Source organism: Calonectris borealis, chromosome Z, assembly GCF_964195595.1.
Source record: "Calonectris borealis chromosome Z, bCalBor7.hap1.2, whole genome shotgun sequence".
NCBI classification, from domain to species: domain Eukaryota; kingdom Metazoa; phylum Chordata; class Aves; order Procellariiformes; family Procellariidae; genus Calonectris; species Calonectris borealis.
The window spans coordinates 11016904-11033168 of record NC_134352.1 but is presented as its reverse complement, the minus strand read 5'-3'; the positions used below and the strand labels follow the sequence as shown (position 1 = coordinate 11033168).

Sequence of the window (16265 nt, the reverse complement as noted above, 5' to 3'; positions counted from 1 at the left end):
CATCTCATTAGTTAAAACATTAAACACTTGGACTTAATTATAAGCTTTAAGCCCTAAGTTAGGCTTTATGGTTGTTTTACTGCAAGTAGACTGGCAAGGCTAATTCACAACTGGGCAATGACAGGGCAAGTTCTACCAGGCACAAATTAGCTGTAAACAGCTGCAAACGGTCTCACACAAGGCAGCAAGACTTTAAGAGACGGACATCCAGAGCCACAGGCTAGCTGAAGACACTCTCTGAGCACCTTCAGGAAAGAAAATGAAACCTTCACCCCTACCTCGTGGTCTGAGTATTTAAAAATTGCCATGCTTGGCCAGAGCACAAAAGCACGGAAGGAACTGAAGTCTCATTGCAAAGCCCAAGGACTTCATCTGCTGAAGCTACAGCCACAGCAGCGTGGGGGTGATGCTGAGAGGATACACCTGGTCAAACTGAAGAGTCTGAGCTGTGAACAGAGGAGCAGGCTAGGCATTTTAAACTATAAGGTGCAAGACTCTACACACTCAAACGGTAAGGAAGTAGCCCCTGAAACATCTGATGGGAGCATGGCCTCCAGCAAAGCTATGTGGAGAAACATCACATGTTCATTATTTTAAAAGTCATTCCTTTAGGTTAATCCACTTGGGTGAGCAAGAGTTAGGTGCTCAGAAAAATCCTATGGGAATCAATGTTAGAAATGTGTTCTACTGCTAAAATTATTTCTATTTTCTTTCAAAGCAAAAGCTCCCCTAGCAATACAAAGACACTAAAAAAGTTAGTGGAAAATAAATTTTAAGAAAGTATTGATTTTATATACTAGAAGATTCCTAACAAGCAGTGATCAGTAAATTCAAGTTGCTCTGTAAATCATTTTTGCGCTCAGAAACAGTGCTCACACCAAGACATGCCATTACCGTTAAAACATTTTTCATCAGAAGACAGATGAAAGACAAATCTTGTTATTAAAGGTTCAATTCTGGAAAGTACAAGTTTTCAGAGATTACGTTTGCTTATGACCTTGGAGGAATAAGCCTTAAAACTCAGCTGCAGGAAGATGAGCACACATTTTGATCTGGCTTCTATTTTAAAGGTTTGGTTATTTAACACATAGCTCACATGTCTCATAGCTTCACTTTGATCCCAAAAGAGGTCAAGGACAGAATAGCATAACACCTGATTAAGTAGAAAAAAGATGTTTTGTTAAATAAGGAAGATGGTGATCCTATTCTTAAAATTAGGACCCTGCTTTGTATCTTACTGAAACATGTAACTGGCTTCATTGAAGCTAGGAACTAACAGCATATTTTAAATGAGTTTCCAAGGGTGCAGTTTGTCATGTTTCACATATAAAGAACGTATCAGTACTAGAGAAGACTGTATTAACTCTTACTTACCCATAAGGCATAAGAAGAACATCCAACATAAAGTCCAAAAGCAGCTGTACAGTCTTTGGTTTTTCAGCAAGATTAAATGGAGAAGCTGCTGCTTTCAGTGGTTCAGCAGGGTATTTCATGTGAAAAAGGGTTGGTATTAGAAGATGCATTAGGCTGAAAAACAATTATATTTACTGCAACCATTTAAAAAAAACCACACCTGTTTATTCTTAACATTCAAGAGAGAAACCTTTAACAACAAACCCAGTCCTTAATAGCAAAAAAAATCTTAACGGAAGTTAAACTGATTCACAATCCAGTGGCCTCTATTTGTCACCTGATGTACTTAAAAATGGAAGGCAGAAGATAAATTAGGATTTGCACTTAAAATAGAACATATGTGTCTGTGTGCATGCACACACACACATCTGGAGAGATAAAGTCACTGCCTTTGTCCAGACTTTTAATGTTTCGTAATTATGCCACAAAATACAGTCTAGGACTGTCTCACCCACAACAAATTTAAATTTAAATCTGAGTCTGCCTAGAGCAGAAGTTGATCGACACTGTTCAGCTTCACCAAAGACGGCACACAGACAAATATATTGATTATATAGCAGTATAGCCAGATTTCCCAAAGCTCTCTTCACTCATGTGCTTGCTTTTCGGACAGGGCAAAACCATGGTCCGAGAGAAGACAATCAAGTATTTTCACACCGATCTCATGAATGGAAGCAAGATTTTACTGCAAGACCTTTCAGTAAGGTCATTTTTAAATTACCTTTACACTGTCACAGTGATGCAGAGCGAATGAAGATAAAATTTTAATGCCATTTTCCAGTGCCAGCATGGTGGGAATCCATCTCAATGTAAATAAGAAGCAGGTCCATATTTAACAGTTTTCTAGAAGTTCTTAGTACACAGCAGTTCCCAACTTCAGTCTTTTTTTATTTATTACAACGTAGTGTTTCAAGTGAGTAGGAATTTTTGTTATCTCACAATTTAGAGTGACCAATCTGAGACATTTACTGCTGTTCCTGTTGCTGGACAGAGGATATTTACTGAAGGTCTGACTTTAAGCTGGAAACCAGAATTTGATGTAGATAGATGGGGGAAATGGACAGGCATATCCATCATAACATAGGCCTCTTATCACACAGGGAGTCTGCTGCTGCAGATCCTGTATGTTATTACAACATTAGACTATACAAATTCTTTGTACCACCCAAACTACTGAATTGATTATCCAAATTGTACAATCCAAGAACATCCTAAGCAATGAAGATATCATCAAGAAAAAAAATCTTTTAACAACTGATACAAATTATTTTACTAAAACAATACCAACAAAATTCACTCTAAGAATAAGTAGTTATACCTGTCTTGCTGTGGTTGAGGTTTCCCTTCCATTGCAGTGAGAAGAGTTGGAGCCAATTCACATTGTTTTTCCACAGGCAGACGGGGATACCCCATCTTAACATAAATTATGGTAAAATTCTAAAGGAATAGAAAAAGCACACAGTATTGCAACAGTGCAAAAGAAATATCTGTTCTTTAAACTCTTCTTGTATGTTGTGTTACATAATTAGGTGTTGGAAACAACGTATGTTTTGGAAGACCAATTTCTTAATTCTAAGGCTCACTGGACTGACAGCTATTAAAGAGGAGGGTTTTCCTCCACTTTAAAAGGAGGAAAACAACAATTCAAAAAACCCTCTCTAGCTTCTCTTATTCGCTGCCAACTTCACCAAAAGCAGCTTTACCTGAGCAATAGCTTCAAGGAAAGCAAATGTAATGTTCTCTCTTACCTATTTCTGAAATAAAACAGAAAGCAATATGAATAAATACAAAGTCAGCAGCATAGGCAAGGTTTCTCTTGAAAATGTGTTTCTAAATCATCATAATTCAAAGCTGCAAATGCAATCCAAACAGAGTCCAGTGATGGGACAGCACAGCAGAGCAATACTGAATACTGGACTATCTAACTGCTATCATGTAGACCCAAATGCAGCCAAGAACTGTAGAGATAAGAGTTATGTGTTCAATGACCTGGTTGAAAGAAGTGTTGAAGTGGGAAGCGTTACACTTCTTTGGAGATGGCATTTGTTAAAATTTTATGAAGCTTCATGGCAGAAAATATGGCATTACTCAGATACATGAATGAAAACAGATTTTTGGTATGTTCAGCCAAAAGCACAGTTTATGTCAAGTTTGTCTTCAAACAAGATGGTTCTTTTACTGCTCTACAGAACACATGCACTCTAGAAGCCCTTGGCCATTTCTAAAAGGTGAACTCTGGATAATGCCACTGCTTAAAGACAATCTGAGATTACTTCTATGTTACTGCTGTTTGAAGTCTAAATATTTCTCCATCAGTTTCTAAGATGCTATGTTTTCCATTTATGCTACATACGACTGAATAGTCAAATCAGAAGGACAGAAAGCTTCCCTCTGATGTTATCACCTTTTTTCATGATGGCTATTTGCAATAGATCTACCACAGTTGAAATCAAAATTGTCTTCATAGTTTCACAAAAACTTTTAAAAACTATTTTCACTTTTTAAACTACATTGAATGAAAAAATCTAGTAGCTTCCCCATCTATAAGGTTTTTTTTCAACTTTTCTTGCTCAGCTAAGGCCCTGACCCTAAAAACACAAAAAAATACGGGTTCTCAATTGTTCAGAGAAATATAGATGTTTTAAGTAAGACTCTGATCCTGCACGATGTTTTAAGACCCTGATTCTGCACGTATCAGGTTAAGGATTGGTAGCTGCTTGCAAAATGGAGCTTCTAACAATGAATGAATAGACCTTCTACAACACTAACAACAACAATTCATGCATTCATGAAATATCAAGAGTAATTATCAATAATTTGAACACAATCAACAGTGTAGCTGCTTTATGAAACTAAGTTTCACCCACAACAGACTATAAAGTTCAGTTTAAAAAAAACTCTTAAGAGATCAACCTCATGGCAATAACATACGTGCTAGGAAAACTGACAGAGCTAAATACAGGAGCTTTAAAGAATATTCTGCTTGTTACAAGTAAATCAGCATCTATTCTTGGAAGAACAGACACTTACAGTGACAAACGACACTGCAGAAGGATCTTGATATTGAACTAGTAACGTCTCTACTGGAAGCTGAATTTTTGGACGACTTTTGATGCGTTTATTCAGATGAACCAGCAGCTCCATGACCTGACAGGAAGAAAACAAAACACTTGAAAGAACCACCATTAATTTTACTACTTTGGATTCAACACATCACCCTCAGTCCACTAGGCAGGCCTATTATAAACAGATCAGGCCTGAGCTTCCTGATTATTTAATCTCTAAGAAAACAGCAGCCGTCATTTATTGTATTACCTCGAAACCACTCTGACACATCTCAAGTCACTGTTAAGACAAACACATAAAAAGTCCCAAATATGCCATAACCGATAACCTCCATCAACAGAAATATCAGAAAGAAATGATTACTGAGGGTGTTCCTTCTACACAGTTGGTTGCTATACTTCAAAACTGAGCCTGGCTTGGAAATCTGCAGTGCTGCTCTATCTTGTGGCTGTAGAGTAACTCCCAATTCACGACACGGAACAAAAAAAAAACAAAGAAAAAACCCCACCCATAATAAAGTTATCAAATCAGTGTATGAAAACTATGTTTGGAGTGGAACAAGACAGGACTGAAACCCTTCAGGCAAGAGGAGAAGCCAACAGGAGCCCTGTGAATGTCAGGCAGCAGCAATGTGCAGCCCTGGGCAGGCAGAGCCCCGGCAGCGATGCCAACGGGGCCAGGCAGCAGCTCTGGGGGGATGGCCCTGGGCTCTGGTGGACAGCGAGCTGAGCAGAGGCCAGGGTGCATTGAAACAAAAGAGGTGCAGAGTGGTACCTTCTCGTGATGAGGACTCCCAAGTAGTGGAGCAGGGGCCCAGAAAGTTTGTGCAGTCTCTATATCCTTGAAGTTTTTCAAGACTCATCTCAGTAAGACCTGGTCTTGTAACTTGTATGAACTTGTAATGGACCCTGTTTTAAGCAGGAGGTTGGTCTGAGACCTTCTGAGGTCCCCTCCAAACTGAATTATCCCATGATTCTAGAATCCCATCAAGTAGTTTCTTAGCGTAGCATCAGCAAAGTGTCATTTGTAAATCCACTAAATGAAATACCGTAAGTGAATGGAGGAACTTGAAAAACTACAATCTCAATCTAGAACAACGGGCTCTGAGAAATCACTCTGAACATCTGCACCTAGCTCACAAACCCTATCAGATTCTCAAGCAAGGTGGTGCAAAAATGTAAGTGACAATAAAGGAGTCAGCTCAGCTCCAGTAAAACCAGACAGAGCTAGTCCTAGATGCAGGTTGACTTCAAGCAATTAAAGTCAAAAAGCCAGGGTGGGCACACTGTCATGTGCTTTTGATGGCTCATACCTTGGTCATAGTATGGTGACAGAGCAACAAAATTGCTGTCACTGAAGTTGGTCATGGAACTGCAGAACCATATATACTTGCTGAGCTGTACATGAGCTAAGACATCATCTTTGCATCCACTCCATGACTAGGTATCAAACAAAATAACGTCCAGATACAATCCAGAGAAGCTGCATAGCTGACAAGCACGTGACTGAGACCAGAAACAAGCTGACAAACTAAGTAATGCTGACAGCTATCAGATTTTGCTGTTGCAAAATTATTATAACAGCAGTCACAAATTCCTATTAATTCAGAGAGGAAAAAAATCTCTTTTGTGAAGGAAGAGAAACATACACATATGACTACAACAGAGTTTGAGGAGTTAATTACCCTGTTCAAATTACCCATGGTGGCTGGTGTAAAAAGATGTGGCTGAATTTTGGTATGTATGAGGGTTTAGCTAATGTCCTGCTTCTCTAATCATTAATATCAAATCAGTGCCCTAAGGATCTCATCCAGCAGTACTCATCTGACGTCAATCAGGCAAACGTCTGCACTTCCGAGTACGACTGCTTCTTGTGTTTTTGCTGGCTTCACATGGGCTGCATACAGTGACACACTATCCAGTCTGGCACAAATGCTGCCAGTGCATCCACACTTCTTGGAGCACATCTGAATCAGCAGAGTGAATTTACCCTGAATTAGTTCTTTGTGTGACACTGCTAGGGTCACTGATTTGGTAGAAGACGTCCTAGAGTTGAATTTAACTCATCTGTCAAACAGTGGTCTGAAGAGGAATCACCTTTTCAGAGTAAATGGATTAAGAAGGTATAGGCATTGCAAGCTTATCCACCTACCTAGACTACATCTTAGATCTGAAAATGTATGAGGACAATGAGTTCAAATTACTGAATGAGGCAGTAATATTGACCTGACAGTCACAAAATTAAGGGCAGGGATAAGACCAACAAAGCAGTATGACAAGGCAGCAGGAAGAAAAACGGAATTTTAATTTCCCCTTTCCATTCTAGCAGTACTTTCTTGAGAAGAAAGTTAGTCTGGGGAGTCAGAGTAAATTAGAGTGTAGTCAATCCACCTGGTGTACTGAACGAACTACACTGTGCTTCTAAAGTTGGGTGAAAGGAGGTCCTTGCACAATTGTATTGATCTACACTTCAGTAGCACACTGGCCACACACAGATGTTCTTTTTTGCTTGTATACCTACACTATCAAAAGCTACACTGTCAATTCAATTAAAATGGTGTAAGTTTTCAAACCACAGTTAACTATGTTGGCACACTGTTTTATTGTTTTGGTTTTTTTTTTAACCACTACAATAATTGCGGGAAAGAGACATGACATGGGATGGCAGAGTTTTGTCACTGCCTAGTCAGTCACTGGGTGAATAAAGAGCTTGTCCTGCTCTTTCCATTCTATTTCATCTACTTTATTAGCCTTTATTAGATTAGTTTTCCAATTGCCTGAGTGCTCATGTAAAAAAACATACGCTTTTGTTTTACTTACATTGCCTTAACATGATTTTGAGGCTGGAGTTGAACAATAGGCACATTCTTTGTTATCCACCAGGCAAAATTAGCATTGGAAAACTAGGTATTTGTGTTTAAAAATCATTAGCATTTGAAAATGCATCAGACTTCTTAAGACATTTTTCTACCACATTAACGGCAAAGTAAGAGCAAGTAGAAGATTGTAAACCTGAGTTCTGATGTAAGTAACAGAAAAAGGCAATGTGCACGTTGAACAGATTTACCAGCAGGTTATACACTCCACAGTAAATCCTCACTGATGTTCATTAGAATAAAAAACTGACAGTCTTCCCCTCCCCTCTGTCTCACTGAAAAATTATTTTTTATGGAAAAAACACCAAAAAAAAAAATCAAAACATACAGAGCCTTCTTGTTACATTTTGAATTTATTATGAAAAAAGAATACTGAGAGTCAACTTCCCTTTACTGATATGGCAAGAGCAGAATTCAGGGTAATTTCCTTGACTGCAATGAATTTGACAAATACCAAGATGAACAGAGAAGTGCTGTAATTGCTTATAATGTTATCATCATCTTGTATAGATAAAAATCTATAAACACATAGAAGGAAGAAGAAGAAACGAGTTTTGTTTCATTATTCATTCTAACACAATAACTACAATATACCGTCAGAATGCTGTGTGATTTTGAGAGGCCTCTTAAAATTTAATTTTCAAAGGAGTAGTCCTCCCCCCTTCCTGAATCTCACAACACTCAAAAAAATAGACAACAATTCCAGATTATGGAAAAAATGTCATATAAAAATACCCTAAGAAATTTCACCAGCTAGTTGGATGCTTTTCTTCAGTTTCAAGTGCACACGATAAGCAGGTATTCAGAAGAACCCTCCATCTGAGTTGGAGTATCTGTCCTTCAGCACGGTGGAATGGCTTCACATCTATGGATCCACTTCCATGTGATCTCTGCGAGGACCAAGTTTTGTGCAGAACTCTTGAAAAAATCTGTGTTCTAGTTACTTGCAGGTTCTATAATCTACTCTTAAATCCAGTGAAGGCATGATCATTTCCCTATTTCTACAAGACAAAGTGGGGATTATAAAAAGCTTCTTTTCCACCACCACTCCCCAACAGTCTGTCTGCACTCTGCTAAGAAAGGCTCTGGTCCACCTCTATCACCAGGCAGCTCCTTCTGATGAACAGCTGCAGGGACAAGAATTCATCCTTTGCTTTCTGATCCAGCTGCTCAAATCTCTTATATTCAGCTGCTGCTGCCCCATTGCCTCTTCTGGTCACATCCTCCAGAACAGGAAACACAAGCAGGTGTTCCTCTGCCTGAATCCAGACCAGGTCAGGTCTCTTCTGCCCTTAGCACTAGGTTTAGCGATGACCTCACACAATCCCACAACTGCTGTCATGCAAGACTTGTGCAAGAACACAGGCCTGGGAAAAAAAACCTGCTAGTAAACAGAGCTCAGCTCCCTGCTACAGAAAGCCGCTACATCACAGAATTCCTTCATGTTCATATTAAATTCCATCTTCAACATTGTTTGGTCCTTGCCTGACCACCGGAGTAGGGGCAACGACCAGTACATGGTGTCACGAAACTAGGGCCAGGCCCAGTAGCCCAGCAGAGGGGCGGCTGCCGCAGCTCCACACCCCCAGGTGCAACCAGGAGGCACACGTTCACCAGTGGGCTTCACCCCTAGAGACCCACGCTTGCTCCTCCCCAGATCATCTAGGTCCATTCCCTGCTTTTGGTTCCTCCAGTAAACATCCCATTAGAAGGTTTGTGCAATCCCAAAATGCTCTTCCCCTGCACCCCACTGTGTCCACTACCCCTAGGTAGCACCCTCTCAGTCCAAAAGGTGTTCTGGCATTGACTCATCTTAACCCAAACAGTGGGGCTAAGGCTCCCCTCAGACAGGCCTGGGAGGTACCTGGACTGGGTGCCCCCTTCCTCTGAGTCTTTAACTGCCTGCCTGCCATGGTGCCTCTGTGTTTTCCTGGGCTTGTGGAGATGGGCCTTTGATGGGCTGATGGCCCCTGCGAGGGGCCTGGGAGTAGCTGGGCAGGGTGTTACACAGGTTTCTGCACTTGCTATTGTGTCTCTGTGCTCCTTTGCAGGTATGCAGATGAGCTTTTATCCTATAACCAAATACAGGGAACTGAATTTCCCAGGTACATATTAAATTCCATCTCCAAAACTGTTTGGTCCTTGCTCCTATGCCTGTGTCCTGGTTTCGGCTGGGATAGAGTTAATTTTCTTCCTAGTAGCTGATGTAGTGCTGTGTTTTGGATTTAGTACGAGAGTAAAATTGATAACACACTGATGTTTTAGTTGTTGCTAAGGATCCTGCTAGTCAAGGACTCTTCAGCTTCCCATGCTCTGCCAGGTGCACAAGAAGCTGGGAGGGAGCACAGCCAGGACAGCTGACCCCAACTGACCAAAGGGGTATTCCATACCATATGATGTCATACTCAGTATATAAGCTGAGGGGAGTTGGCCGGGGGGCAGTGATAGCTGCTTGGGGACTGGCTGGGCATCAGTCAGTGGGTGGTGAGCAACTGCACTGTGCATCACTTGCTTTGTATATTCTTTTATTATTATCATTATAATTATTACTACTATTTTACTTTATTTCAATTATTAAACTGTTCTTATCTCAACCCACAAGTTTTCTTACTTTTACACTCCCGATTCTCTCCCCCATCCCACCAGAGGTGGCGGGGGGGTGAGCAAGCAGCTGTGCGGTGTTTAGGTGCTGGCTAGGGTTAAAGCATGACAGCCAACCTCCCTAACCTGGAAGTCACGGCAACTGCCTCTATGGCAGCAAGTTTTGGTCTCGGGCTAACTCATAGCTAGCTGGCCTCAAGTGGAAACAAAAGCTGCCTCCACACACCTGCAAAAGACCTTGCTGATACAAGCAATGACTGTTTTCTTTAAGCTCTAACAGTTGTAATAAACCCATTCTCTACCAGGCTCATGACAACTTTTCCTCAAAGAGTGAATTTCTCCAACTGGGAAAATCCGTGTGTCATAAATCATGATACACTAGGAGCATTTCATTCTCCCTGACCAGGAAAACATACCATTATGGTAAACTGCACCCTTACCTTTTTACGAACTCCTTCCTGTGTGCTGGACAGCTTGAGAAGAACAGGGGGTAGGAATTTAGAAATAATGTTCTGTAACTGCTCATCTGTTTCTGCATGGCCAAGACGCAAGAACACACGCTCAAGTTGATCTGCAGTTTAAAAAAAACAAACAAAACAAACAACAAAGAAAAAAGGGGAAAAGAGAGAAACTGGTTGAAACTCAAAATTACTGTAGCAATAAAACAACTTTTTCTGAGCATCTCCTAATGGGCTTGTAAGAAATGCTGCACAGTTTTTAAAGTACTTTCACCTCAACAGCACTCAGCACAGATCCATCTTCTATTTTGAACACTAACTGAGCAAGCTGTTGATGGCAGAAACCAGCCTCATAGCTTCCAGAACTAGCCTCCACAATTACGTGGAGACCACTCCTACCAAAGACAGAAGCAATTAAGATTTCCTTTGCTTCAGGTTGTGTTTCAAACAGAGGCTAGAACATCTCCAAAAGTGAAATGGAAGGTTAGGATCTCCAAGTCATTTCCTGCCCTTTCTGCTTTGACAGCAAAGGGGTTTTGACAGCTGTGGGGCTGTTAACTTCTGAAAATATGCTCGCTGTGATCTGCATCCAGACCATGATGTTCCATATCTCCACTAGTTAATTAGAGGGCAGAAAGATCTGGCCAATTCTTGTTATATTCTTATTAACCGAGAGTTCCGGTCATGCACAGGAATTGTTGTACACGTTGCGTCAACAGAACAAAACCAGCAAGCACGTACAACAGAACCCAAGACCAATTACAATTAGTAAGGCAGAAAGGAAAGAGTCTAGGCAAAGCACAAGTTATAAGTTTGGGGCAAGCCATACCATGGCAGTTGCGTACAAATAAACACACTGCACACCTGAAACCCTAGTCAGCACACCTGAAAGCACAAGAAACAAGCTACAAAGTGAAAAACAAGTTCTTTGAAAGTTTGAGACTACTGTTCCAGGATAAATTTCATACAGGAGTATTCATAGGACATCTTGACACAGGCTAACCTGTTCTGCCCATGACTTTCTGTTAAGCCACTTAGGTCTTCTAGAAAATCTTTACAAAGCTGTACAAATGTTGACTGAATCAGTTACTGATGTGTTACAATTTGTTGATCTTTTTTCCAAAGGACAGCATTACCATCAATAGGAATAAGATTGCAAGCGTGAAACGCAGGACATACTGCTGTAAATTAAAACACAAAGCTCTTATTATCACTCTACAAAGCTGCTGGAGTGTTGTAACAAATTCACCTCCCTCTAGCCAGCAGGTCTCCTCCCCAAACCCAGGAAGCAACACACACAAAAAAATTTTTTTAACATCTGCAAAGAGGTAGAAGTTGCAACTCCTACAAGATCAAGAGATTGGGGGGCAGGGGGGCAAGCAATAAACATCTGTTTTCTCAGTGAGCTGGCAGAAGATCATTTCAAGGAAACAGATGAGACCAAAATCTTACGTCAGCAGCTCAAGGACAAGGGCTGAGGACCATCTGTCTGTATACAAAGAATGGAAGAGTCCCTATTTTAAGCACCAGCATGCAGCTGCCCCAACAGCTAAACCAGAAGCAAAGCAAAATCTCCCTGGCACAGCAGCATTCCCGACAGCTGGACCGAAAAGAGTCCTTGTGCACAGGATCAGGACCATCTCTTCTCTATACTGCAGATCAGACCCACAGGCAGTAAGGACACCCAGGGCTTCTGAAGGGACCACAGGTCTTAAGACATCCTACAAGGAGGAAACCTCTACCCCAAAGACTACCCTAAGGTGACCTGTTGCAAACTGAGATTAGAGGGAGACCAAGGAGAACCCTCCTTCAGCAGAGGGGGATAACTGCACTGGCTGTAAAGGACTACAGAGGCAAAAAAGAAAAAAGCACTGGTACAGGGCAGAGGTAAAGATTGAAATGAACAGATATGGTTGGAACTTAAGTGAACAAAAAGGATGTTTAAAGGCAAATACAGCTCTAGCCAGGAAAATCTATCACGATGTAGCTGCAGAAGTCTTTACTGTCCTATTTTTTAAATCTGTGCTATCCCTGCACTAAGAGTCCTCACAGCATCATCCCTCCTCTGCCAGCTGAAGATTAAACACAAACATATCACTTCCAACATTTTCTTTTCTGCTGAGCAAATATGACAGGCAGCTGAAAAGACAGAGGACTACAAAATTTTACTGTCAGGGAAATTACAAGCTGAAACTCTGCAGCACCTACAATGCAAACTGACTTGAGAGTCAATCTCTTGCAATGTCTTCAGACATTTCCTAGTACAATCAGGCTACCAGCTAGTCAATGACTTCACAATATTTATCTCATATTCCAATCATTTTTTTTTAAATCCTAACAATTTCTTTTTCTCTTCACTTTCCTTTTCATGTCATACTCCCCCTGCCCCTGCATGATCTCTCCCTCCAGGACCTCCACAGTGTCTCATGACCCTGCCAGCACTAGGGAACTGCTTAGGCCACGCCAAGCAGCTGAAGTAACTGAAACAATGAATGAAATCATCAAATCTTTCCCCTCGGACCTGGAACTCCAGGAGATCACTGCAGACCCACCATCCTCAAGCAAGCCAGCTGAGGAACCTCCCCAACAACACGTTCCTTCACATGGCAACAGATCAGACTCAAGTGTAAGCAAACACGAATGAAGTTATTTCTAAAGTGATTTGTTATAGCCACTGAACTACACACACCTTCCGAAAGGCACAGAAACCACTCTGCACGTGCCCACAGGAAGGGCAGCAATGCACTCAATTGCAAGCATCTACCCCATTTCCAGCTTCCTCCATTATTCTGTTGTTACAAGCAGCAACTGTAATAACAATAGAGATCAGGAGGAAAAAAAGGCTTGCCTGTGAGATACGTTTATTACTTTTCCCATATCTCTGCTGCCTAGTCAGTTAAGCCCTGATGCTGCCATCAGATATCCTTCCCTTAACCATAAGCACAACAGGACTCTTCAGCAAATTCAAGGAGACTAGTTGCCTGGCTGCAGTTAAGAAACTGGTCAGGAGTTTGTCAGAGCACTCTCCTGCGCTGCCGATGCAGCCTGTATCCATAGCAGCGGGACACGAAAACAAAGAGCTATAAACCCTCCCAAGTATTGCACATCAACAAATTTCTCTCCAGTTTTTATTCTACTAACAATTAAGACCATCTCTCAAGCTGACAGCATTCATTACGGGAAAGCATAAACCCTGGAGATTTAAGGCACCACACACAATGATCCAGGAGAGGAGCTGGGGATGCAATATCTGGGACTCAGATGCTGTGTCCTACCTCCGTGTGTGTTGCGGACCTGCTGGCTGGCATGGGGCAAGCTCCTTTCCCTCTCTGCCTTACGTCTTCTCACAACCTTCACCAGGCCTCCCTGTCCAGCCTGCACCAGCGAGCAGACCACTGTGCATCAGACATCAAACAAGACAAAAGGTTTGCTCCCAACCCACCTCACATTCCCACATCGTGCACTTCACAAGTTTTTAAGAAAGAAGCCAAAACCTTCTCCATCTATTTTGACAGCCCCTACTGCTGACTGTAAAATTGCACAGTTGTAGTTTCAGGGGGGAACCACTAGGTTATAAGATAGTAAAAATAAGTAAAGCAAGAGGTCTAACTTACTTTGCTACATGCCATGGAAAAAAAAAGATGACACAAACGGTTTTGAATAAGCCTTATCAACTGAAATTAACTACTACAGCAATCTTACCACAATTTGACAGTAAGAGCACTGAATTTTAGTTAGAAAGCTTCATGTATCTCTGTTTTTACCTTTGCTAGCCAACATTGACCTTAAAACACAGCCCATCCAATGACACACTTCCTATAATTTTCCTTTTGAAAGTTGACTAATACAGTTAAAGATAATTTTTAAAGTTTTCTGGAAGCACTGGAAGAAAGAAGTAAAGGAGGGATGACATTTAGTAAAGCACAGCTTTATCCCCATCTAAAAAGCCAATACTTAAGATACCTGAGATTTTACAAGGCCTTCTCCTTCCTCAATCTCATATCAAACCTTCATCTCAAATTCAGGACTGTAGTATTTCCTTGGTATTGGTTCCTACTTATAGCACCCTCTGTATTAGCTAATTATACATGTTTATGAAATTACTTCCATAGTCAATCTACTGCAGTTCAACTCTGGTGAACATGGGGGAACAACATGTTGTCAGCGGCAAAGGACCAACTTTTAATGCAGTCCAGAGAATTTACAAAAAAATAAAAACCAAAAACCAAAACTAAAAGACTGCCATTATTTTCTTTACACCGGTGAGAAAGTCAAAGTGAACGGAAGAAAGGAGGAAGGAAAGGAGACTTCACTGGAAACACAACCGGAAAACCCTGTGCCCAGTCCTGCCCCAAGAACAAACCTGCACGTCAGAAGCAATGGAAGAGCGTCGGGCGCACCGAGGTCACTGTGAGCCTTCTAGATCGGCTCCACTGCGGAGAGCCCCTGCTCTGCCAGGGGCTGTTGGAAGGAATAACCCAAATAAGATTAAATCACTACTACCCTTCAGCACATGACTGCATTCATTATTTTTGGGATGCTCTTGCAAGTTCCCCTTTCCAAACATGAAAGGTAGAAGCAATTTCTTGAAAGAAAGCGGATTGCTACAGCAGCCAGAATCTGCTTACAAGCTATGTGCCAACCACAGTCCCTGTCAGACTTGCCCACTACATTAGAGAGCACCTGAGATACCGTGTCTGGTTTAATAAGTACTCTTAGAAACATCGTATGTGTGCCACAGCTATGAGAGTCAACATTTTACTACGGATTAAAAAAAAAACCACAACAAAGAATGAACTGCATGAGTAGAAAAATTAATACCAGTTAGTTTTATTTTTAAAATACATAAATTAAGTCCATGCAAAATTTGTAACAGATATTCATGTATTTTGGCACAATCACAACTTCCTTCCATGCTGCTGTGTAGTATTTTCATACAACATTTCATTTTTTGTGGCGTTTTCTTAAAAAAAAAAAAAAGGTGAAAAAGTGTTTACAAGAGGATGAACATAAATATGGAGAATTTAACAATGGGCATTGCACATGAAGAGACGTTCCCTTTCACTGCATGCAAAAGACCCAAAGTGGCAGGAAAATAAGATATATCTTTGTATCCCCGTTTCCAGCAGCAGTGTCCAATTTGTGTCAACAGACATGGTGTATTTGGAATTTGAAATCCCCAAGTTACCATGGCAATGCAGTTACCTATTTGTGATAAAACGCATGTTTCACTTCTGGTTCTTTCCAGTCTCCATTTAAGACCACAAGGAGGAATATAGGTTTCAGCATTTATGACCATGCCTCATGCAAAAAGGAAAGGAGTAGATTTCAAAACACAAATAAGGTATACAAATTTTACAAGAAAGTCACATTAACAACAAGGCTCTAACTTGTGCTTTATAAACTTCCAAATCCTGCAACACTGGCTATAAAAGACTCAGAGTTATTTCTAAGTCTTGTTACTTCAGAACTGATCCTGCAGTCTCCCAAGCCAACAGCAAAACCCCAGCCTGCTCACTGAAACAACATGCCCCTTCCTCCCGTTCTGCTGTACGGTAGCTTGCCAAAAGGAACAACTGAGAGAAAGACACAGAAAAGATAAAGTAAATAAATAAACAGCTTAATGTTTTTCTTCCGTTAAGATGTTTTTCTTCCGCATTTACCTTCCTTTTTTTTTTTTAAATTAAAATCACGAAGTGAACTCTTTGAATGCTTGGCCTTACTGAGGTACCTAGTTCACTGTTTATCCATCTTTTTATCAAAGAAACCTCCTCTTGGTTCAGCCAAGCACAGTTCCGTGCCATGTACCCAGGTTGTCCTCCTTGTCCTTACGCGAGATGAAGAATTAGCTC

The 16265-nt window shown here is 41.0% G+C and overlaps 1 protein-coding gene across 15 annotated transcripts in view; it reads right to left on the bottom strand.

The window, feature by feature from the left end:
• ECPAS (Ecm29 proteasome adaptor and scaffold) overlaps window positions 1-16265 on the bottom strand; it is a 66765-nt gene that overhangs the window by 46397 nt on the left and 4103 nt on the right. For 8 of the 15 annotated variants that reach the window (XR_012670989.1, XM_075137419.1, XM_075137415.1 and 5 more), the window contains 4 exons: window positions 10396-10526; window positions 4438-4560; window positions 2732-2850; window positions 1375-1527 (listed from right to left, as the gene is read on the bottom strand). Coding sequence is in view for 14 of the 15 variants with exons in the window: in XM_075137415.1 (XP_074993516.1) it covers window positions 1375-1527; window positions 2732-2850; window positions 4438-4560; window positions 10396-10526 (526 nt within the window). In the remaining variant the exon portion in view is untranslated. Of the gene's footprint in view, window positions 1-1374; window positions 1528-2731; window positions 2851-3116; window positions 3168-4437; window positions 4563-10395; window positions 10527-16265 lie in introns of those variants that run through there. The other 7 variants (XM_075137416.1, XM_075137412.1, XM_075137414.1 and 4 more) reach the window with 5 other exon arrangements.